Raw genomic sequence first — 27,528 nt, forward strand, 5'->3', positions numbered from 1 at the left:
GCAATTCCGTTATCTATGATGGCAACAACAAATTTATTCACGAACCATTGTGTCAAGTCTGAACACAGGTTTACATTGGGAAAAAAAGTCTACCAGTTTTATATGACGGGAACTGTACCTTTCATAGTGCTCTTGGCCCCCGGTGACAAAATGACAGTGCCGCCCGCTCACCAACTTTCTCGGTGCTGCCTAAATAAAAAATGACCTCTTCACAAACTTCCCTACAACGATAAACGCTTTTCAGATCCGCCTGTTTTTCTAATGCCTAGTTCAAAACAAAACATTTGTAAATCCTTATTTAAAAACTCAGCTAATATTCTTAAAATCTCTCTAACAACAAGGTAATTGACAAGGAAAAAACCGGATTGAAAACAGACAATAAATAATTCTTCCCTTCGAAAACAACTTTTGAAACACACAACGCAAAAAGATATGAACTATATTGATTTTTGTGATCTACTTCGTGAAAAAGAAAATTAATGCTTCAATATGTCCATTTCTTCTACGTTGAGCGGTAAGCTTAAAATCTTTTAATATTATACCTCTTTTTCGGTTTTATAGTAACACTGGCTAATACATCTTAATGTTTTTGGTTTTATTTACAAAATGCTTTTAGTAAAGTTTCTATGTAGAAGAAAGCCGACTCTGCCTACTCTATTACAGTTTTAGTTTACAGTTCTGTTTAACGTAGTAAAAAATATATAAATTATCCAATCCAAAAATTTTTAATCTGAACCGTGTTGAAATAATCGGGTTTAAGATTTCCAGAGAGATTTTTTTCTCTGGAGACTGTTTTTTTTTCACCGGTCTTAACGAAAGCAATATTCACCCTCCATTAACTACTACCAGCCCTCGAAACTTCAACAAATCTGCTGTATAAGCTCACATCCGATAGAACTTTTATTTGGTCCTGGTATACCCAGGAATCTTGAATGAAGACGTCATCGAATCTCATAGCAACAATAAGTTCTGCTTATAACTATGTAACTGTGCTGAAGTCGAAGTTTTGCTTGTAGGAACTGATTGGAGTCATTAACATCTGTTCGAGGCAGGGACAGACTCTGTGATCGGGGTCGTCTCTTTGCTCTTTCTCTTTTTATTTATATTTGTAACCTCGGAAGAGTTATTCATTTCTGAGTACTCTTTTGGGCTATCTTTTTCCTTTTATCTCCACGTTTATTTTATTTCCTCTAGTTGAATTAAATACTGTTTGCACAGCTGTACGCCCATATAGTGCCAAAGATATAATCCTCAGAGTTCATCAGCTCTTTTAAGTATCAGTAAGGCAACATTTTCCTCCCTATATCATACAACATCTCAACATGAGGGTGTATATCTTGAGATTGGGGAACACGGTGCAAATCTCATCATATGATGAGCCAGTTATAGTGGGCTATCTGGTGACTTGCTGATTGAGAAAAGTGCAGATGTGTAGGTGTGTATGTCTCTATACCATGTTTTTAGTTGGTCAATAGTGCAATAAAGACCAACTCTGTAAGGAAGGAAAATTGTTTTGGAGTTCCCACCCATTGCAAATATATCTGATTATAGGGAGGTGACCGCAGCAACTGCTCTCAAGACATATACAATAAAATTAGAAAAATAATAAACACCATTTTGGAAATTACCATTACTAAATAACACTTGTGCCTTCTACTAAAAATATATTTACCAAAAAACACACAAGCATGTCAAATTTCATTGGTAGCATAAAACTAATACAAAATTATTAACACAAACATCAGAGCAAAACGAAAAACAAAATCCTGAATATGAGCAAACCTAAGTAGGTGAACAAAATAAAGTAAACTCGATTGATTGGAGAGAAAAAGCCTATCAACGTCCAGGTTAATAACATTAATAGTTTACCTAATTCTAAATTTAGGGGCATGCAATCATTGTTGATTGATTGCATAACTTTGACTGCAGATCGGTACATTACCCAAATTGTGCAAGACGGTGCGGTGTGGTACTTTTTGATACATATTAAAGAAACTTTCTTCTTCGTTTCATCTTCTCGTGCCGATCTGGGCGGGGAGGGAGCTTTAAACTGAGTAGGACTTTGCACAGGACACAGTGTGTGTTAGCGGGGAGTTTATATACAGGATGAATTATAACTATTGGGACATATACTAGGGTTAGATTATTTGGACTAAATATGACTATTGGATCAAACATTACTTAATAAAATGTTCCTGTGGAAAAATATGCAGTATTTTTTTTGTAATCATTTCACTGTATGCTTATAATTTTTTATCAAAATAGCCACAGAAATAACTATAAGTAGGAAATAGAATTTAATGAAATTGGGTCAAAACTTTTTTTGACGATACTTTTCAGTAATTTTGATTAAAAAATATAACGTATAAATTATTTTACGTAGCAGTTGCTCTTGTTCAAATGTGTTTTTCACAAGCCTTTATGATCACAACAACCCATCTTCTCATATTTGTAATGATCCTTGAGATAGAGTTTCTCATATTCCAATTAGAACAGTTCTCACTTCGTCAGTATTTTGAATAACAGAAATTCTAACATTAGTATTATGCCTAGCATATCTCAGACATGTTCAATCGAGTTTAAGCTCGGCAAACATGCAGGCCAATTAATGGTCGGTATTTCCACTTGGTTTACAAACACGGTTACACAGCGAGCGATGTCTTTTTTTCTCTAGAAGTTCTCTATTCTATACCGGTCGCACTACAGCCATTTAGCTTATTCCACATATTTCATGAACTTTTTGAAAAGTCCTTGGGACTTTGGCAGATCCACTACACAGGGCGAGTTATAAATATTGGGACATAGACTAGAATATTTCTGTTGGAAAAGATGCAGTATTTTAAAATAATCTTTTTTATAAACGACACCTAGTAGGGCTAGAGTTCTTTTTTCAAATTCAAATGGAGAATTTTTTTTTCTAAATACTCTTAGTGATATCTTGGATGATTTGTTACTAGATGTAATAAAACAAATGCAGGATGGTGCTCCACCTCACTTTCCATTAGCTGTTAGAAATCACCTTAATGCCACATTTCCTTAACGATGGATTGGGCCTCAGCTCAGTGCGGCCCAAATGACAGTCAGTCATTTTATTACTTAGACTTATAGATAATAATGCAGATCATTCTGTTTCGGAATTATAGTGTCACTTAACGTAAGAAGTATAGGTGAGTGTCGGAATTCAGATCACATGCCTCTTCTACATGTATGTAATTTGTCGAAATATTTCTCACCTCATATAATAAATCTGTATCCTTGTTTGTTAGCAAAGAGTATATATTACTCATTTTTTATCAAATGCTTGAGAAATGATCAAAATAAAAATTATAGTTCCTCAACATTCTCTTGGCAATTCAGAACAATTGATTCAAGCAGCTTTACATGAAAGGAGAGGAAGATCAGCATGAGGAAAAAATTAATAACTTAATTGAAACTAGGTATACCACTAGATGTCTCGTCGTATTCGTTCTTGTAGAGGTATCAATACATATTTTTATTTGAATAAAAATTGTGTTGAATATCCCCTTTGTCGACAAACTAAACTTTGTAGAAATGAATAGCTTTTTGTTTTGTTCTTTTATTTTCTATTGATTTTTGTCTGAATAAATGTTTACAAAAAATACTGAGTGATTTAATATAAATTAGGGTGTGTGTATTTTAGATTTACCATTTCCAAATGACGCATAGGCAGAGATTGTGTCAAGCTCAAATGCAAAAGTACCAATTCGCAAAAAAGGAATTACTTAATTATCATCATAAACTAAAAGGAGTTTTAAGCGAGAATAAAATGATGCGGAATATGTTGCTGGTAAGTAGATTTTATAATTTATCTAGTTTATTATCGTAACTGATTTTATTATCCGTTTTATTACAAAAAACGGGATGTGGCACTCAGGGAGTAACCGAGGAGAGGAAGCATAGCTTTCTTATCGTCTAAGCAAGGAGCGATGGTTTTAATTTACTTTATTTTATTTTATTCTCTTCTATTTTCTTCCTATTCGATTCGATTCAATAATCGATTCGATTATATAATTAATTCGATTCAATTTGATAATCGTCTTAATTCGATAATCAATTCGATAATCCATTCGATAATCGATTCGATTCGATTTGATTTGAGAATTGATTCGATTGGATTTGATAATCGGTTCGATTTGATTTAATAATCGATTCGATTCAATAATAGATTCAATAATCGATTTGATTCTATGTTTTCTATGTTCGATAATCGATTGTATAATCGATTCAATTCGATAATCGATTTATAAAATATGTAAAGTATGGTAAATTTTATTTTGTTTTATTTTTTTATTTTATGTTATTAATAAACTCGCATGCCACTGCCTTTACTACTCCACGTAGTGTGTGGTCACGCGATGTGTCGTTACTGTCGTTACAGTCATTACAGTTTTTTCAAACGTTTCAATAAATGTTTCTGATTATTTTTAGATCTTGGTTGTTAATTCCTGTTTCTTTTAGTATTTGCATCATCTTGGCGTGCTGTACTCGATCAAATGCTTTGTCGTAATAAACAAAACAACCATATACGTCGCAATTGACGTCTCTGCATCTCTAGAATAAGACTTGTATTGAGAATAAAGTTTTTCTCGTAAACGGCGTTTATGAACCCGAACTGGTTAGGGAAATTTGACTTTGATACAGCTAGTAAATTCTCTTATGGATTATCTTTAGAAACAATTTTAGGAGATGAATCATTAGGCTTATCGTACGGTATTCTTCGCATTTGGCTTCTGGTTGTTTTAGAAGTGCAATAAACCCAGACTTCAGCTATTCTGTTGGTACTTCTCCAGAGTTGTATATGTTGTTTAGTATCTGTGTAATTATTGCTTTTGATTCATTGTCCATGCTGATATATTATCGGGACCTGCTGATTCACCATAATTTAAATGTGTTCTATCTATCTAATTAGCCTTCTGCGGTCCATCTTTGGACATAGGCCTCCCCAATCTTTTTCCATTCTTCTCTGTCTGTCGCTACAGTCATCCACCTAGAGCCCACGTGCTTCTTGATATCATCTGCCCATCTCATTTGGGGCCTTTCTCTGCTTCGTTTATATTGCCATGGTCTCCAACTTATAAGAATTTCATTCCATCGGTCTTCTTTTTGTCTTATATTGTGTCCGGTAAAATCTTCAATTTTGCAACTTTTTGTCTAACATCCCTCACTTTTGTTTTCTCCCTTATCCACTCGTTTCTCTTTTTATCCATTAGTCTTATGTGCAACATTTGTCTTTCCATTGCTCTTTGGGTTTTTATGATTTTGTCCATGTTTGCTTTTGTAAATGTCCACGTTTGGGAACCATAAGTGAGAACAGGTAATACGTTTCGTAGAAGTCTTTAAGACTACTTTAATAGTGTCTGAGATACGATTATACGACACCAAAAATGGTGTGAGTGGGAAACTTTGAAAAACGATGTCTCGGATACTATAAGTCTTAAAGACTTCTACTAAACGTCATTTTAAAGAGAAATGATGGAAGTTTTTTTTTTCTTAAGTTTCTTTACTTCGTTTTTTGAACATATTTTTGCCAAAAAAAAAATATTTTTTACTTTAAAAGGTGACATTTCGATAGGAAATTTAATTTTCAACATTTTTTCTCTAGATGTATATGTACGAAGTACATAGAATTCACCCAAATGCTCAATTAATACGAACCAATTTACCCCTTTAAATTTTAGCACTCCTCGGTTTTTTCATATTTGGGGGTCCATTGATCATATGAAATAAATAACATCTATTAACGTTGTAGTTCATTTCAAAAGTACGTAATCAATAGACTAAAGTGTGAGAGTTATTGTTTAAATAATATATAATCTAAAAATAATTTGTGGTGGAAACTTCTTAAGACCATCAGATTTTTCAAGTATATTGCTTATTACAAAAAAATTCTAAAAATACTTGTATGTTTTGTCAATGATGTTGCTAAAGCTGGTTCATAGGTTGTTTCGATAATAGGATATACCATTTTTAGTAGATACAGCTGTAATAAGAACAACCATTAAACGACCAGAAAAAATCAGAGACTTTATTAGATTATGACCAGCATCAGTACAACTTTTAACAGCAATTAATAAGAGTACGGCAAAACTAATCTGCTAATAGGTATTGATCAGATGACAGTTGACCATTAAATATTAATTGCTAAAACTTCCATATACGAAACGAGACGAAGTTGACGAAATTATTGGAGATATGGGTAAACAAGGGGTCATTTAACCAAAAAATAGTTCATGAACTTTAGTTTTGATAAAAATGGATGGCTCCATTTTATATTGACCAGGTACCGTCTACCGAGTATCTACTTTTTATATTGACTACCGTCAACTCAATTCGGTAGAAAAAAAAAGATTGCTCAGAATAAAAAGTAAGTGGATACTGGCAAGTAGAAATGGAGCCAGCTGATCGAGAGAAAGCAGTATGCTCGATAGGATCAGGTCTTTGACAATTTATAGTTATGAGTTTTAATTCTCATAATGGTTTTGAAGAGGGTTTACATGACAGACATGGTTGGTTTATTTTAATGATGATTTATATAACAATTTTATTTTATAAATTATAGTGAGTCAAAAATAACCATTTGATATAAATAATAAAACTGATATAAAAGACCTCTCTAATATGTATTATAATTGAACTGATTAATTGTAAATATATTTACTACGATATTGACACGGTTCATTCCTGGAAGTCCATGGTCACAATGCATATGTATTTTCGTTTTTAAGGGTTAGCTTGTTTCTTTATCACTTTAGTTTAATCTAGCCATAGTACAAAATATAGTGCAAGTTATAAATATTTTAGAATAACAGTCGTCCAAATGCTGGGGGTTTCATTACAAGCACTCCTTCGGCGATGAACGACGATATTTCTCCATGTAAATCTGCTATTTCTTCAATTATTCCATTTACACCGATACAGGATAAATCTAAACCATCTGGTAATTCCATGCCAGGGTATGCTCAAAGACTTAATAATTACGATGAAAATACGAGAGGAATGTCTGCACTTCGCAATCAACCGGTGAGTAAACATTTTTTATTATTGTATTAAGAAAAGAATATAAAAATAAATCGAATATTTCGATCTGCGATGGAGTCATATTCAGAACTTGGTCCTGTTCTTTATCTGGTTTATAACGAAACTACTTTTGCACTTTTTATTTTCCAAATAATAACTTATTATTTATTGTAGCAGATGTCTAATTTTGAGTGTGATTTTTTATATTTTTTAGTTTTATTTCTGTTAACTATCGTTAAAGATAATTAAACTTAATATCTAATAAAAAGGACAAATCCCAGTGGTTGGCTTTATATTATAGTTTAAAAACTTGTGTAAAAAACAGTGAAGTTAACAACTAGTGTAAAATGGTGTATATTTAAAAATTATTGTTATAAAAAATTCAAATTGTACAAACGGATTAAAATTTCAGAACGTTTTCAATAAAAACATAGTTAACAATTAAAATTAGCCACTTGAAAAGGTGTATTAACGTTAAAATTGCACATTAAATGTATTATAAATTAAAATTATTACATATGTATCTCCTAGGAAAGATACCAGTCAACTCTACAACCTACCTACTATACAAGCCTACAACCCATACAGTATATTCAACCAACTTACACCTCTAAACGATTAATGGATTTCGCAGAAAACCTTTCGTTGTAGTAAAAGGCACGGTAAACTGCACTGGAGTTATCCATAATCTTTTTAATTACTTACTTTGTTTAGAATATTTTTGTCTATATTATCAGAGTTAATTTGTATAAAATGAGAAGCAAAAAATTCAAATGGAATTTTAAATATTATTGTATATTTGGCTAATAATGAATATATAAATATAATAGTTAACCTGCTGTACGATTATTTTGTGAATAACTTTATAATAGTGTACCTACTGATTATTTAAATTTATAAATCATCATCATCGTCACTAAATTCACTACCACTATCATTATGTAAATTTATAATCACTAGATTAATTTCACTAGTGTTATTTTCCCGGATCCACCACTCTTCTATTCATTTTTCACATTTATTTGCAGATTTGGCCCATATTTCTGGAGTTGCAGTTTTAAGAGCTTTTTGCCACATTTCTCTAACTGCATCGTCACTGTATCCACTGCGTCCATCGTTATTATCATACTTAATACTTTTTACATGATTACCAGATGTATTCTATGGGATTAAACTAGCAGTGATTCGGCGGTAACCGTAGTACTTGATGTCCATAACTTAATAAAATTTGGTCAACTTTATAAACTGTTGGTTTTTCATTACGTTTCGAAATTTCCAGTAACTCTGATTTGAAAGCGTATCGGAAAATTGATATTATTTTGAACTAACCAATTTTTTATGCTCGGTACGTTCCACGACTGTTTTGGTTGTTTCTCCAAAATCTCCGAATGGTAAGGTGCATTATCTTAAACTATAACTGATGGTTCACTCAGACTAGGTAACAGTTTCTCCTCAAGTCAATTAACAAACATATCTGCATACATGTTTTCATGGAAAGACTTCTTTCCCTCCTGCATGAAGAATGATGTGTCTTTTGCCTTCGCTATCTGTGTGTATTATTGATTTTATGCTGTCGTCTTGCCAAATTCTTTTAATTCCACCCTTTGAAAATATCCATGTCTCATCTAAGTATACAAATGTTGTATTTTCAGATTTAAGTCTAGTATATTCTCCCAAAAATTTAATTCTTTTGTGAATCACACTACCTCTTTCGCATAAAAGTAACCTATTATTGTCTTTTTTGAATTTAAATCCTAAATCTCTCAACACTCCAAAGGCTAGTCTTCTTAATTTCAGAAACTTGTCTTTCTCTTATTTTGGCCAGTCAAGTATCTAAACTGACATGTTGATTGTTTTCACGCATTCGATACAAAATATTGCCAATTTCAAATTTTTATCGATTAGCTAAGTCAATGCTCCTAGAATGTTGTTTTTTTGTCTTCGTGATACTTAGTCACAGTAAGATCTTCTTGATAATCTCTGACAGTCTTTATTACAGTTTTTAGCTGACTTTCACTTTCTTGAGTGGGTTACAAACGCGTTGATTTAAACATAGTAATGACATTAAAGGTCCACCATTGTCTTTTTCCATGGTAAAGTATTTATGCACATTTGCAATTAATTCATCAATATCAAACTTACGTTTAGGCATGATGGTCACTTGAAACTACACGTTTGAATTACAATATACTGAGTTTAGATCAGTATGACAGAAACTTTCTAACTGTTGTGCTTGGGAGGTAAAATATAATATAACCGCTTACAAAGATCCCAAACACATTAAGCAAATTAGCCTAATGATCATTAGGAATGCCGATTGTAATTATGTTCGATAAAAAGTTTAGAAATGGTTGGAACCCGTGCATAAACAAATTAAAAGGTTTCCCACAATTATTTTATTTTTAGTACAAGTATTTCCATTTGAAAATAAAAAGTTAAATATATTTACCAAAACTATAACTTTAACCCGTAATCGCAGACGTCTCAAAAACTGTACACTCTAATAGACATATGGTCAATCTAACCACCACAATTTAAATTGACAAAATGTTCTAGTTTACTCTGAAGTATTTTTTAACAAAAATCAAAAGTGATATTTTAGTACTTTGTATATCTAATTCGACTATAAATTAATATTGCACGGTAGTTTTTTTTTTTTTCAAAAAAAAAATATTAAACAAGTAGGTGAAAGGAATTTACGTTAAATAACATTATGCAAGAATACTACTTATTAAAAAAAAAACGTACCAAAATATGCAAAACTATGAACAACGGGTTAATGACACATATATTTATTTTATACCTAAAATTTAGCAAAGTGTTAACGTTATGGAGAGCCTTTTACTACAACGAAGGGTTTTCTATCTGCAGTAGGACATACATGTAGTTCTTATAAAGATCGATTTATACTATCCGTGCCGTGTCCGTTCCGTGTCAGTGCAAATTACGGGTATTTTTAACGTTATATCAAGTTGATAACGTTAACACGGAAGGGACACGGCACGGATATGTATAAATCGACCTTAATAGTGACTTATAATACTTTTAATATTAAAGCGACTTTATGTCTCTTTATTTTGAATTTTGAATTTATTTAATATTTAATGTAAAGGTTATTACATTATTTGGGCTAATTTCAATTGCTCACTATGTTTTAACTCATGATGGTCTGATAAGACCGAAAATGCTCTAAAATTTTCATTCATTTAAAAAATTTTAATTTTTTATAAAAATAATTTTTAAATATATACTAAGTATGTATTTTTATAAACACTATTTTTATACACTAGAAGCTTTTCATGCCACTATAAGTTTTTTGAAACTAAATGTATGTTAAGGTTCTAAAACTACTATCTTGTGCCATGTTTAATTTAAATATTATGTTTATGTAAATCATATTTTTAATTAACTAGTGTTTGAAGTTTCGACTTCCACTCCGAAAATTGTTCTGAAAAAGGTTATTATCAAAACTCTAGGAAAATATATATGTACAACCACAGACATGTAATACAAACAGACTGTCTGTTGCAACACAGGCCCGTTCCCTCAGTGAGACAGAAAAAACCGACGCAAAGCAGTCCGTGCATCTCTTTCTAATCGGCCGGGTTTATAGACTACGTGACCTAAATGACGAATTGATCATTTGTTCTGATCCTCAAAATATAAGAACTTTTTAATTTATGCATACGAGAAATGTCTACAACGTCTAATAATTCCTGTTAATCCTGATAAGTTTCCCAATAGCCTGTTAAGCCATATGTACAAACCCTTCACAAGAATCATAACAAGATTGGGTTAAAAACTAGACCGGTACCAAACCAGCGAGCAGGTAGGAGATTTTTGGTGGCGGTAATCTTGATAAAGTTTACTGGGAAGATGGTGACTACTACAGTGAGTGTTGGTTTCAGCATGGACCTCTAGCATTATCTTCTAAATATCCCCAAAACAAAATACAAGACTTCTAAACGACGTAGTAGAACTTGTTGATAAACACATATACCTTGGAGATGAAATTACAATAGGTAAGGACAACCAAACAGCTGAGGTATCAAGAAGAATAGAACATGGATGGGTAGCATATGGATATCTTAAAAACGTATTTAAAGACGGCAACATACCGATTAATCTGAAGTGGAAAGTCTTAGATCGGTGTGTTCTACCTATAGTGCTGAAACAATGTTCCTAACACAAAACATTTCCTCAATACTAAGATTAGCACAAAGAAGGGCGTCCAATAATAGGAGTAACAATAAAAGACAAAATCAGAAACGAAGACCTAGGAAACCGAATCAGAGTTACAGATGTTGTCTAGATTTACAGTTAGCAGATTAAAATGGAGATGGACTGTTCACGTTACAAGAAGGAAGGATAGAAGGTGGATACGCAAGTTTACCGAATGGAGACCAAGAACAGGTAAGAAACACGGGAAGACCACCTACACGATGGCAAGATGACCTGCGAAAGGTGACGAAAAATTGAATCCATACTGCACAAGACTTTGCGTTCTGGATACAAACAGGGGAGGCCTATGTTCTAGAGTGGACTTAAAGCGAACCGATGATGATAATAATATAATGACGTACTGTGGCATAGTATAGTAGAGACTATTATTTAGGAGCTTACTTCCTCTGCGGTTAGAGTATTCATAGATATCGCCTTTTTGGTGTATTTTGCAAAGTGTTCCAATATTTCAATCACGGGGAGGGACTTCTGTGTCTATACTTCTTTTATAAACTGCTGTAGTGTCATTAAGATATCGTGGCCGCCATCTTTATATAGTTCAGCTGAGAGATTATCTATTCCGGGTGATTTGTTTCTGGCTAGTTTTTTAACTGCTTCTTCAACTTCAAGTGTCGTTGGTGGTTTTTCTTCCCTCTCATCTGTTCCGCTTGCATCATTACTTTCGTTTTCCAGGTTTTTTCGTCTTCCTCTATTTTAAGTACCCAGTTAAAATATTACATCCATCGATTCTATAAACCTTTCCTTGTTGCTAATAGGTCGCCATTCAGACTTCTACATTGGTTTGTAGTTGTCTTGAATTCTTTTTTGTTGATGTTAACTTTCCCATAGAATATTCTGAATTATTATTCTATAAAGGGCGTCCGATCACAGCTGGTATTACGGAAAACATTGATGCTCAGCGCGGCATGATTGAAAAGGATCGACATGTTTCCTATCATAACATTCATGCATTATTGGGATTGTGCATAAGTAAACAATTTTGCATGAAAATTAGGCAGTAACAATGTGTAGTTGTTTGATTCCTCATAATTTGACTGCTGTCCATAAGTAGGCGCATATCTATTGGTGCCGAATTACACTTAAACGATTTGTGGTAAAACATGAATGTTGTAAAATTGGTGGTAAAACATGAATGTATTACTATGAGTCAGAAATAAAAAAAACCAATCAACGGTATGGGCGTTTAAACTCGACCGAAAGCCAACAAAAGTAGTCCCCTCTAGATTTCGTTAGAGTCGTTAGGTCAAAGTTGAATGTATAAACCCATTTGTTTGTTAAAAGTGATTGATGAACTCCGCAAAAACAACCGAAATTATCGCATCCTCCTAAATCAGGACAATGCACTCTCTCGCACGGCTTGTATACCATCTGTGTATTTAAAGGTGAAAAACATCAATTTGGTGGGCCATCCTGCATGCAGTGCTGACTTGACACCGTATGATTTCTTTTTGTTCACGAGAATGAAAAATAAACTACGCGATAACCGTTTTAATATACCAGATGTGGCGATTAAAGCATACAAAAGTTTATTGCTTTGTTCCAATTACTATTCTCCACCCGGAAGGGCGGAAAGTGAATAAATAGTCTTTTCAATTTCTTCATTGCATTTCATAATGAGAAATCTGTAATACTATTAGCGGTTAGAGTAAGGTATTCATTGCTGAATTCTTTAAATTTTAAATAGGTAAAAGAAATAAAATTAAATAGGTAAAATAAGATTTACTCACAATCAATTTAAGTTTACTACCAAAACGACCGGTTTCGCTTTCTACACTTTGCAAAGCACCTTCAGGTCAAACGGTACAAAGTAAATTAGACGCTGAAATTATAAAAAGCCCATATTAGGCTGCTGTTTTATAAAGATAAAGATAAAAAATTACAGTAATTATCTTTAAATTTTATTATTTTCTTAGTTGTTAAGTACTGTTATTTTAGCTGGAATTTCACATCTTATTCTTAGCTTTCTTTTTTCTTATATATTAAATCTCCTATTTATTTTGAAAAGCTGTGTCCTTTTTCTGTTTATATGAATGTAGAGTATCTTTCCGTGCTACTTGTTGACTACTTGCCATGAATAGTTCTGCCTCGTCATCGAGTTCTTTTGAGACGAAAAGTTAAATATAAATAAACAAATGTTGATACCGTAACTTTTAATTAAAAGCTAGGTATTAAAAGGTAACTTATAAAAATGAATCGTAAAGTTAATCAAATAGAAAATATTTTATTTGAGAGAATAGTTTCTTAAATACTGAGTAAGATTAAATAAATCTTACTAATTGGGACCCTATCATTTTAAGTGAACAATTTTTCCTGAGTTCTGCTAAATATTTCGGTAGCGTAATAAACTTAGATTTGTCAAGTACATTTATTTAAAGGAGTAAATTTAATACAAAATTCAGTAGGATTGAAGACTTACAAATTAACGTACACAGATGTAAAAGTTGTGAAGTTGTGCAAACACTATGCTGTATATATATATATATATATATATATATATATATATATATATATATATATATATATATATATATACAGTGCGGAAACCACTTATGGAATCAACTTGTTTGTGTCCTTATTATAGAAAATAATAAAAAAACTCTGGGACACGTTAACTTTTAAATTTACCTTTAAAATGTGCGCTTTTTAAACATAAATTTAAATGAACAGGGTGATCCACGCAAGTCTGGCATAGTCCATAATCCTTATTTTTAATGAAATACACTGTATATTTTGTATGATATATATTGTATGATTCTTAACAACCTGATTTCAACGAACTATATTATGTAGAGTCTATAATGAAGAATACATGGTGAAATTTTGAAATTAATAATTTATCACGTGTTATGCTATTATTTTAAATGAGTTAAATACGCTTCTACTCTAAGTGTCAGTATATTGGAGAAAATTTCTGTTTAGTAATCGTGTTAACATTTTTTGTCATGAATAGGTAAAAGCTGTCTAGATAATCTGCTAATTAAACTAAATCGGTAAACAATGCGGATTGTTATCAATCAGTTGTTGGCGTGTTGACATTTTACATTAAAATGATAAATTCCTAATTAAAAGCTAATTTCTTGCAGAAATAAAAATGAAATATTTAACTGAGACCCACTGAGCCAAGTTGAAGTGACAAACTTATTTAATCAGAGGTATCCTCAGTTGCCTAATATTGCACAAGGTACTGTGTCTAAAATTTATGCACAATTCAGGGAACTTGGACATGTCAAACCATTAAAAAGAAAACAGGACTTCATTGAAGATGAGGTGAAAGTGGATATTTTGTTAAGTGTCGCAGAGAATCGCAACCTTATCAATTGACTTTTATGCAGGAGCTAACAGAAGACGATCCAGATCGTAGAATGGATTTCTGCGAAAGAATGATGGATAAAATTAACACAAATGAAATAGCTTTTGGCACAATTCTTTTTTCTGATGAATCAACATTTACATTGAACGGAGTGGTTAACCGACAAAACTGTAGATATTGGTCAGCGGAGAATCCTCATTGAATGCGTGAGACACACACTCAGTATCCTCAAAAGTTGAATGTTTGGGCAGGTATTATAGGAGATCATATTATTAGTCCTATATTTGTAGATGGTAATTTGACGGCGGAAAAATATTTAAGCATGCTAAGAGACGATGTTCTTCCTCAGTTGGCTAACTTATATCCCAATCCAATAGATCCGACCCTACCGCATGAAACTGTCTGGTTCCAGCAGGACGGTGCAACACCTCATTATGCTTTAATGGTGATAAATTACTTGAATGAAATCCTCTTCAATCAATGGATTGGACCAAGGGGTACTATTGAGTGGCTAGGTTGCCAGATCTTACGCCTTTGGATTTTTTTCTGTGGTGTTATCTCAAGAACAAAATATATGCAACACAACCAACTAGCATTGAAGACCTCAAAGAAAGGATAACTACAGAAATACGGAATATTTCACCTCAAACTTTAAACAAAGTTCGGGACGAGTTTTATAGGAGACTGTGTAATTGCCAACAACAAGGTGGAGAACATTTTGAGCATTTATTTTAATGTAATCTAATCAATTACCTCGGGTATTCTATGAATTAATTGTCTTGAAGAAAATTATACTTAATTTCAAAATTTCACCTTGTATTATTCATAATAGACCCTACATGATATAGTTCGTTGAGATCAGGTTGTTAAGGAGCTTTTAAAAACATAAAAATACAGGGTGTTTAATTTAAAATACAAATTATGGACTATGCCAGACTTGCGCGGATCACCCTGTACATTCAAATTTATGGTTAAAAAGCGCACATTTAAATTTAAAAGTTAAGGTATCTCAACGTTTTTTATTATTTTCCAAAGTAAGGACGCAAACAATTTTATTCCATAAGTGGTTTCCACACTATATATATATATATATATATATATATATATATATATATATATATATATATATATATATATATATATACAGGGTGGTCTTCAAGTAATTGTACAAAAAGAAACAGTAGATTCTACACTTTAAAATATTATGATTTAAGCCAAATTGCTTTAATAAAATGTTGATATTAAGAAAGATACAGGGTGTTAAAGTGCAAAATTCAAATTTTATTTTTCGCTATAACTTTTAGGTTTATAAACATTTATGTATAAAAATTTACAACTGGGTACTTTTAAATATGAGAAATTATAATTTGATGCAAACTTTGATGTAACTGATAGAGGGCACCACTTATGCGACATATGTTGTATAAATTTGCACTTAACTTTTTTGCTCTTTAAGCTACCTGTATTTGGCATAAAAAATATTAAAGATACATTATTTTAACGAAAAAAAGGTATACTTGTTAATAACTTCAAAACTCAACATATTTCGAGATAATCGCATTTTAAAAATCAGCTGCATAATTCTGATCTATGCAATTACTTCAGGCAACGAAGAAAAAATAGACAAAAACATTAATACTTCTGAATTTTGGTATAAAATACCTTTAAATAAAGTTAATAGTTAACGAAATATTAAATAAAATAAATATATCAACAGGAAAATTATTAATAGGAAAAATAGAAAAAACTAAATAACATAACTTTTTGTCAAAGTAAGTGTTTGACATGTCCACCATTTTCTTTAATTCCTTTGTCAATATATTCCATATAAGATCGTCTCATATTAAATAACATCATTGGTTCTAAAGAAACTGCTGCAGTATTATTTATTTCTTCCCATAGTTGGTTGCGAATGTTTACGACACACGTTGTTTTAATGTGCCCCATACACCAAAATCAAGCAGATTAAATTCGGGGCTACGTGGTGGCTATAATGTATAATGGATGAATATATCGATGACATTACTTATTTATATAATTACGTTACAGCTTACGAGTAACTATAATTACATCTCGAACAAATGGACTATTATTATTTACTAACGAACTAATATTATGCTGAACTAAATTGCCTGTGTGTTTACTATATTTATAATAATATTGGTTATTAGGACAACGATGATGTTTTTGTAAAAATGCTGAGTCTTTCAGGTTAGATTTGTAGCAAAAGTATTATGAAACAGGACACATACGTGTTATTCAATACCTGTGCTCTAGTTTCTATTTGTACTAATAAAAATGGGTAAACAATTTACGTAATGAACAATAAGTATTCCTTTCGATTTTTTTATGAATTAAATAATTATATCCATATCTCATCACATTGCCAAGGAATATGACTACCACGACCAATCCAACGTTCAGAAAAGTTGTATTTAAGTATGTTCTAACTGCCTTCTCTCTAGAATGTGGTGGTGTACCATCTTGCATAAACCACATATTTTGGGTTTTTAGCATTTTACAATAGGGAAAAAGTAATACAACGCCATTATAGAAACTTAAGAAGCGATAGCAAAGGGAAATTGTAAACATGATGATGGCCAACACCTTTCTGAATACGGACACGGCACCTAAAGAAGAAGATGAAATATCTTTTCTCCAATAAGACATTTAGCACCCATAACAAAGCATTTTGTTATGTTACATTATCATATTTGAGTTGTTTTAATAAGAATAAACTATGAATTATGCTTATCTACAGGTATTCAGTGCTTTACCGCACAAAATATCAAACTAAGAATTATTGTGCAGCTGCCTTGTAAAATGCATTTATTTCAAAAACGATTGAATTTTAAGGTTACTAACGAGTATACCTTTTCTTTGTAAAAATAATGTATATTTAATATTTTTTAACACAAATAGAGCTAACTTAAAGAGCAAAAAGTTAAGCGCAAATTTATGCCACACATGTGGCATATATGGCGCCTTCTATTAGTTACATTAAAGTAAGTAATAACTTATAATTTATCCTACTCAAAAGCATCCAACTGTAAATTTTTGTCCAAAAATATTTACAAACGTAAAAGTTATAGCAAAAAATAAAATTTTAAATTTCCTCTTTAACACCCTGTATCTTTCTTAATATCAATATTTTATTAAAGCAAGTTGGCTTAAATCGTAATATTTTAAAGTGCAGAATCTATGGTTTCTGTTTGTACAATTACTTAAGGACCACCCTGTATATATATATATATATATATATATATATATTTATTTATTTATATATTTATATATATATATATATATATACATATTTTAAATATATATTAAGTGGTTATTTCTCAGTAGTCCAGTCGTCAGAAACGAAAACGCCACTGAACCTCTAAAAATAATACGAACAAACTGAATTTTGCTGAGAATGTCAATTTTGAGACCCCAAGGAAGATACAAACAAGTTTGCTACTCTTACACCCGGGTTTCCCCCAAGGTTCTCGCAGGGGGCGGAACACATCGGTTTACCAAGAATCTATAAGCCGTAGAAAAAATTTTTCAAATAAAAAATGTTCGGTTTCTTTTGATCAGAGTGTTCTATTGAAAAAAACCAAAATGCGTTTTAAATGCGTTCATTTTACACAAAAAGTACTAATAAAAGTTTTTGTTCAAAATTATCTTAGCTACATTTCTTGTTTAAAACATTTTTTTCTACGGCATAAAGATTCTTGGTAAATAAATGTTTGTCCCCCCTAACGAGGAGGTTTTAGGGGAAAGTCAGGGGTACCCCTAGATATTTTTCGGGTCACAAAATTTCTCGTTTTTAGAGATCAAATCTCTGATGACTGGACTGGACTGGACTTCTAGTCAGTTTATGTTTATATGATTTTTACGCGGGCCAGGCAGCTCAAACACAATGTGTATTTTAATAGAGTCAGCTGCTATAAATTTTATGAATTTAGGACTTTTACCTGTACTCACCAGTATTAAGGAAATATAACCATAGCTGACCCTTATTAACAATAGCCTATTCTTATTTTATTCTTTTTTAAGACTCTGACGCGTGTACTTTTGGACTAATACTGGGGTAGATGATTGAATTTATTATTTTTTTGAACAATTTTACGACCTAAATATCTGAAGAAACATTGATTTATCACACACTTAATATTTATATTATATGGAAAAAATATTTCTCGGCATCATGTAAAAAAAATTGATCATAATCGGATAGTGATTAACTAAATATTTTTTAACTTTTTTGATGCACCCAGAATTGGAGACTTTCAAGAAGAAATTTCTTCACCTGGACGGCAAGTGCCTCTTTGGTTTACAGGTTTATACATAACAAATAAAGTTTCACTAATTTTTATTCTGAAATGATCAAAAATATCTTTACGACTAGTCATCTGTGCTTTCATATAAACCATACATTCTAGCCAAATATTCACACCAGCAACTTTAAATATGTGAAAGATTATTCGTAAAGTAATATTTTTTATTCGATTTATTGTGGTGAATACTGCGACTATTATCTGATCCTATTTTTCTAGGTAAGTATATACTTTTTTTATCACGTGACTTCAATTTTTATTTTTGGTTTTAATTTAGATTTTTTCTTGTTCCATTAGGAAAATAATCATCTATCATTTCCTAAAATATGCTACTTATATATTTAATACACAAAACAATTCACAATATTTATCTCCACTGTCTGTTTTCCTGTAATATCTGGAATATTTCGTCATCACTGGAATTCGGCTCTATATCTGAATGATTCTCCAAACACCGCAATATATATATTGGCTAACTAACCACCATCAATTAGAGCCAAGAACTTCTCTTAATAACGTGGATTATAACCCTAAATAATATTTCGCATTAAACCTGAAGTGAATTACAATGTAAAATCATAATTAAATCTTGTTACTCAACAAATTATAAACCGTAATATACATTTTCTATGATAGTCACCTATCCCCCTTTTCAACTAGTTGACGTCGCTATGATGAATAAATTTGAACGCCATATAGCCATAGACGTATACATTAACACGACGTATACGCAAATATATACGTCTATGATCATAGCCCACCTCACATTGGAAATATTTTGACATAATCACTGTAGGAAACATTCAAAAATCCGTATCGCTCCTTTGAATATCTGAAGTTAACTTACTGTTGACTAGACTTCTTTAACTTAACAAAGAAGAATAATCATGAATAATGAGAGTATAAATATATATATATATATATATATATATATATATATATATATATATAATATATATATATATATATATAATATATATATATATATATATATATATATATATATATACCTATATATATAATATATATATATATATATATATATATATATATATATATATATATATATATATATTATATATATATATATATATATATATATATATATATATATATATATATATATATATATATAATATATTATATTCATTAATTTTGATTAAAAACTCTATTATTTGTGAACTATTGTAAAATATAATATATATTTTTTTTAATTGATGTAGATTTATTTTATTGATAAAATTGTTGTCTACTTTAAGGTATTGATTATGTAATGTCCGAACAAACTTTAAAAACAATTGTATTCCATACTGGTTAAAAATGTTTGGTTTGAAACATGCATTTTTTTCTTTTTTAGTTTTAATATTTTAAACGAGACATCTAGCGAAACATTAAATATTGTTAGAGGCGCAGATATTCTTATTTTAACTAGCGACATATAGATGTCTCTAGTAGTTTTTCGTAAGCATTGTTATCTCACAGTAAATTAAAAATTTCTCGACTTCAATATTAAAAAAAATATAAATAAATATTATGTAGGTACACTTATTATATATTTGTTATTAGTTTTAAAAGGGCAAACATATATGTCGGCATCACCTCTCTTCCATTTATAATCCAGGTTTGAGTCTCCTAAGCGAGAAATTCATGCAAAAATTTTAAATATTAGAGATATCATTAAATTTTTTTATCCGCTTGAAAGACCTATCGATATATAGAATATAACATCGTTCAAATGACCGCCGTGTCGTTGGATATAGCTGTGGTTTGTTGCTCTAAGCAAGAGTCTATCGGTGTCAAATCTGATGATCTCATAAACTCAAATCGCTCGGACAGAATGTAAAATGTGGCATAATCTATCTGGCACGTAACGTTGGCCTGTTGGTCACATGGTCATGGCGTTGGTGTTCACATCATCCAATTCAGGCCAAAAGAAGTTGTTAATCATTGACCTATAGTATTCGTCATTGACGGTGGTCTCCACAACCAACAGTGATTTTTTCAGGATACATTGAAATTTCTTGGATTTTATCTGAATTGGTATAGTCCCAAAATCGAGAACTCTGTTTTTTACATACCCATTCATCCTGAAGAGACCATCGCTTAAGATTATTTTTCGATGAAAATTAGAGTCCTTTTTCAGCTGCTACAAAACCCATTCAGCGAACGCACGTCGTTATCAATGGTCGTTTCCCTTCAGCTCCTTGGTCAGTTTTGTTTTGTAGAGATGCAGGCCAAGTCATGACACAAAATTCGTTGCTGTGGTCTGTGAAAGGCTGAGTTCTTGTGAGCGATATAAAATCGACTGCCTCGGATTGTCCTGCACACTCTCAAGGACAGCGGTGATGTTTTCAGTAAATCTGGCGTTTCTTTGAAGTACTATGTTACTTTGTTGTTTACTAATCCGGTGTATACTTTTTTTTACCGTCCACACTGCGATTAGTTCTCTCGGTAAGATGATTATGGTGACCGTAAAATGAGTGAAGCGCACGGAACGTTGTCCGATTTGAACACCCATTTTGAGTAAACAGTTTTTTTGACTTACACAAATTGGTGATTTGGAAAAACAGACTTAATAATTTACAGCCAATTTCATAGATGGCTTTATAAATATGGACACTTCTTCTTCTTTAGGTGCCGTGTCCGTATTCAGACGTTGGTCATCATCATGTTTACAATTTCCTTCTGAAACCGTTCTCTATCGTCTGCTGCGCGAAATAATCCTTCATGGTACCACAGCATTGTCTAATATTAGGCATCCATGAAAGTTTCTTTCAACCAATCCATCTCATTCCTTCCACTGTTCCTTGCATTATTAGACGAAGTAAATGATATTTGGGTTCTCTAATTATATGGCCGAAGTATTATGTTTTTCTATTTTTTATGATGTTTGTGAGCAAGCGTTCTGAATTCATCATTTTAGGAATATTTTCATTGGAAGTGTGCAAAACCCATGATATTTGTAGGATCCGTCGATAGCACCACAATTTAAATGCTTCTAATTTGTTAAGCATTGTGGTTTAAGCATTTGTTAAGCATTAATGACCATGTCTCACAACCATACAATAGGATATACCACATATAACATTTCAAGACCTTCTTTGTGAAAAATGACAAAATATTTTATTTTTAATGTCGTTTTAACTAATAAATACACTTAAAACTAAATATTAACTTTGATAGGTCAGATATTATTTTATTTTTCCCTTGAAATTCTAAATTCAGTATTTGTAAATATTCCACGACATCAGTCAAAAACATTAAGTCTTGTAACCACTCGTCATGGTTTAGATAATTCTGAATGGGTTATTTCCTTTTCTTTTAGAAATGCTGTTATCAGATCAGGAGAGTGGCTACGAACAAAATGAAGAGCGGATTTTAATCTATAAACTGAGAGAATTTAATAACCATATAAAACATAGTCAAACCATTAAAAATACGCTTAATAGTTTTAGTATTGTTTTTCTTAAATTGCACTTTTGTACGTCGCACAACGGACAAAGGATAACAGCAATAATAATGAAGTTTTTTTGCCGGAGCCACTAATCCATAATAAAATCCAATTTGTGCACGTGTTTTATTTCGAATCAATTATTCCTGGCTTTTTGTTTTTATACCTACCAGAACAAATAGATTACGCCGGATTTAAGGGTTCATTACGAATGGCAAACTGAATATAACAACACACCATTTTTAAATTTCGTTTTATGGACGATTTTGGGTATATGTTTGGTTATGCGGGCGTGAACTGAAAATAAGTGAATAAAAAATAACGGTACACATCCATAAAATCATCGAAAAAAGATAAACTAAAATGCATTAGAATAGAGCTTATTTTGAACTAAATAGTTTTATAATGAACAATTTATTGCAATACAATAAAAGTCAACAGTACGCAGTGAATCTATGGTAAGATCGCCAAATGGAAAGCCGCAAATTTTATTTTATATGTTAAGATCAATAGTTTATCTAATACTAAATCTTGTTACCAGATTTGACATAATACCTCGATGTATTGGAGATCTTACGTTTCTACGTATTTTGGTTTAGGTTTTATTCTACTACTAGACTCGTCTTTTATAGAACTGTATGCATTTTAAAAATGCACTTTGAATACTAAAATCTTATATTACTCACCTTCTGACTCATATTCGAGTAAATTCAGTTTTCTATCAGGTATGTTTCATCAGCTCGATAGATCAGTGAGCTGGTGGCTACACTTTCGATGTTAGAGTTTAATAGTTAATTGGATCATAGCTTATTTTACAAAATGCAGTGAGACATAGACAATACGAAATTAGGAGTTTTCTAGGCGCTTTTTCAAAAAAACAATTGTCATATGATTAGACCCTTAGGATCAGTTTGACACCCTTGCATCCTCAGTTAGATAAGATGGTAGAGAGGATAAATCGAATGATGGGCAAACAGCTTTCAAAAGATATATACTAGCATCATAGACATTGGGATCAGTATGTCCATTTGTTTCTGACAGCTTACTGATAGGCTGTAAATGAAACTGCTGACCAGAACGACACTTGTTTGATGTTGGGTCATGAAATCCATCATTCTTGAGATTCTTCGGTTGTAAACTTTCGAGAGAAAACCGAGAGAAAATACAAGGCAACTAATGTATAGACCATATAACAGCCCAGTGGCTGATCTTACTAGGTCAATCGTGTTACGTATTTCTTCGTAACTCCCCGCTTTTGATATTATTTGGACTCCGAAGTATTTGAAGATTTAAGTTGATTTTATAGTTTCTATTTCAATTTGTAGGCTTCTTGGTTTTTCTCCTGCAACTACGTACGTACCTGTATATTAATCATGAGGCCCGACTTGGTGTATTCCTCTTCCAGTTTTCTCAGCATTCAGTCTATATCACACTCGTCTTTAGCTAGAATGGCTTGGTCGTCAGCGAAGTGTATCGTACACCATCTCTCGTCCTCGATTCAGATGCCCATATTTAGGCACTTTTTTCTACACATTCGCCTCATTCAGATATATTTTAAAGAGTGTAGGTGCTATGCAGTAGCCTTGCTTTAGACCCTTAGTATTAGGATTTTTTCAACTTAATTTGTTAAATCAACCAGTTTTAATTTTTTTAAGTTGTTGAACTGGTTTTATATATTTTTGTTTATTCCTTATTTTTCCATTGCTATCCAGAGCATTGAAAGTAATACACCATCGTATGCCTTTGTTAAATCTATATATAAGTTGAAAGGCTGTGGGCTAATTTTTACTCAATAACCTGCTTTAGAGAAAATATGCTGTCTATACCGAATCTACCTGCACGAAAGCCATTTTATTCTTTTACATAATGTCATCTCTTTTTCAATTTTATTTTTTATTATTTTCATTCTTTACATAAAAGTAGAGTCTTTCTGTAGTTTGAATAATATTTTCTATTTCCTTTTTTGTAGATGTTGTTAATATGTGCTTTTGTCAACTATGGTGGTAAGTTATATCCTTTATAGAATAATGTGAAAACATATATACCGTGTGATCCGCATGCTTTTCGATTTTTTAGAGTTTTTATTGCATCTTCGACTTCTTTCACCCTTACTTCATCGTCTTCATCGTATTCCACTTTATATGTTATTGTGATGGTGTTCGTAAATTGAGGTATTGTTTCATTTAGAAGTTGAGAGTATTTTTCGATCCAAGATCTTTCTTCTATTAAATCTATTCTACTCGCTTCTTTTCTGTTTTTTTTTCTCGGATTTTACTGTTTTTCATGCTTATCTTGATTTTGTTAATCCTTTCTATTTATTACACTCTTCGTATTTACTTTCCCAGTTATTTTTTTGGATTTTTGCTTTAGTTACTAGATTTTAACTTTTTTTATAAGCATAATAAAAATATTAAAAATGTAAAAAATAGGCACAAAAAAAGATCTTGGAAGGAAGTGGGATAGTTCTCTTTTGGACAATGGGACAGTATAGACTAAATAAAAAGAAATAAGGTTCTGTTATATGTAGGTACGTATTACATAATTAATGTTCTGTATCCCAATTAATGCAACAAATGCCTTAAAACAGAAGAACTGCAGGAAAAGAATGACAATGAATTTAATATGTACAAAAGGTGAAAGAAATAACTGGAACATATAGATCAACTGCAAGTACTTTACTTGATAAACAAGGAAATATTATAGTCAATGAACAAGACAGATTAGAGAGGTGGAAAGAATATATTAAGGAGCTGTTTGATGACGATAGAACAGAAATTAAAATCAACATATTGACTGGTCCAAACATAACACTGGATGAAATGGAAAGAGCTATAAAGCTATCAAAGAATAGGAAAGCAACCGGTCCAGATGAAATTCCAAGCGAAATAATCAAACTGCTCGACGATAAAGGCAAACATTCTCTTCTAAGCCTCTTTAATAAAATATACGAAACAGGACATATACCAACAGACTGGCTACTGTCAACATTTGTAATGATACCGAAAAAAATAAATGCCAAACAGTGTGGCGATCATCGCACTATCAGTCTGATGAATCATGTACTGACAATTTTCGTAAGAATACTGCACTCGAGAATGTACAACAAAATAGAAATACAACTAAGTGAAACACAATTTGATTTCAGAAACAACCTCGGAACCAGAGAAGCACTCTTCAGTTGGCAGGTCATGGTTCAAAGATGTAGGGATATAGAACAACCAGTATATATGTGTTTTATCGACTTCGAAAAGGCCTTTGACCAAGTAAACCATGACAAACTTATAGGTGTTGTTTGCTCCTGTCACCCTTTTTTGTTGGAGGACTGTAAAAAGCCAACGGGTGTTTAAGCACTTTCTGTGATGTCCTAACTTTTTTGACGATTGGATCGGCTGTAGGAAATTCACATTAAAAATGACGATTTGAAATTTCTTTATTTAGTTGCAAAAACAACTTGTATCAGCACCCAATAGCACTAAGCGAACGTAAAATTCGTAAAATGTATTTTTTATCGGCTGGTGTGGCTGGCTCGATGTCTTTCAGCTAACTCGTTGCGTCAATCTGATATTTTCGTTCCAAAACTACTCTTTTCGCGTGAAAGAAAAAATGACATAATTTATGACATAATAATGACATAATTTATTATATAGGGAAGAGAATATTGAGTGCAGGGAAATTAATATTGATAACGAAGAATGTTTTCTACAAATTAGGATCGAACATACCGCCGCCCTTGAAGTTATCTAGGGATACACTTCAATAAACAAAGGGAGTGACTAATTATTTAAAAATGGTTCGCTTAGGCTGTTGCTTGCAGAATTACAATGAAATATACAATATTTATATAGACGAACATGCTACATACAAAAAAAAAACAAAACCTTAGAATTAGTTGTTTCAATTTACAGTAAAAAAGGAAGGAATATTTATTGTTCATCAGGTAACGGACACAGTTTAGTAACGCTACGTTTAACAGTTCCATTTGGGGTAGAGACACTCACAACGCACACAAGTCCATCTTTGCCAGGATGGAGAGCACTTACGCATCCACGGGACCATTGGTAGGGCGGAAGACTATCATCCTTCAGGAGCACCATCCGTCCTTGTAAGCTGGCAGTGTCTTTGCTATATCTCCACTTGGCTCATTGCTAGATAGAATTGTCCTTTTTGTAATACTGTATGGATTCGGTTTTATCTTTGTGCTGTAGATAAATGAATCAGTTGAGGAGTTCCAAGATATGCCAAGAGTTTTACTGTTTGGTGAATCGGTTATTATATATTCTTCTTTGTGATCATCTACATTTATATCTGATAGTAGGGCCATACTGTTGGATGAAAATTGCCTTAGATTGAAGCCATAGGAACTTAATATTGATGTTAAGTTTCGACGAATAGCAATCAAGGCTTGTTCAGTTGAAGCACCGGTCACCACATCATCGACATACGTATCTAGGTTTAGCTTACGACTTTCTTCAGGAAATGTAGCAGAAGAATGTATAGAAATTTCCTTTAAGCATCTAGTGGCTAAATATGATGAACTTGCCAAGCCGTATGTCACGGTGTTTAACTGATAAATGTTAATTTCCTGGGTAGGATCATTTCGCCATATCACGTGTTGAAGATTACGCTGTGTCGGTTCTAAATATGGAAAAGAGATCGCTTTGAACAACAGGGCCCACCTTGATTGTATGATTTAGTGATATGCCGGTAGAAGTGGGACACGAGGCATCAAAAACGATACGAGTTTTAGTGGTAAGACTATCCTTCTTTTCGACAGCATGATGAGGCAAATAATAGGAAGGAGAAAGATCAGGTTCTAGACCCGAAATTTTAGACATGTGTCCAAGTTCGATGTACTGTGACATAAATTCGCCATAGGCTTGTTTTAGAATGGAATTTTTCTGTAGCTTCCTTTCTATTGATAGGAATCGTTTAAGAGCTATGTCATAAGAATCGCCCAGTTGTGAAATTTGAGGTTTAAGAGGAAGACTCACTTGAAAACGTCCAGTGTCGTCCCGAATTGTGGTAGATTGAAAATGGAGTTTACATTCTTCTTCTTCCTTAGTGTATTTAGAAGGGATCGTGGTATAGTTCTCTTCAATTTTCCAGAATTTTTCGATACTGTCCTGAGGAAGATCAGTCGATAAAAGAAAGCAAGAACTGGG

General features: G+C 32.1%; 1 protein-coding gene across 1 annotated transcript in view; it reads left to right on the plus strand.

Annotated features, from left to right (window-relative positions):
• nenya overlaps positions 1–27,528 on the plus strand; it is a 230,590-nt gene that overhangs the window by 23,172 nt on the left and 179,890 nt on the right. Inside the window, exons 3-4 of the mRNA XM_072521700.1 lie at positions 3,662–3,808; positions 6,823–7,041. Coding sequence (XP_072377801.1) covers positions 3,662–3,808; positions 6,823–7,041 — 366 coding nt within the window. The remainder of the gene's footprint in view (positions 1–3,661; positions 3,809–6,822; positions 7,042–27,528) is intronic.

This window comes from Diabrotica undecimpunctata, chromosome 2, assembly GCF_040954645.1.
Source record: "Diabrotica undecimpunctata isolate CICGRU chromosome 2, icDiaUnde3, whole genome shotgun sequence".
Lineage (NCBI taxonomy): Eukaryota > Metazoa > Arthropoda > Insecta > Coleoptera > Chrysomelidae > Diabrotica > Diabrotica undecimpunctata.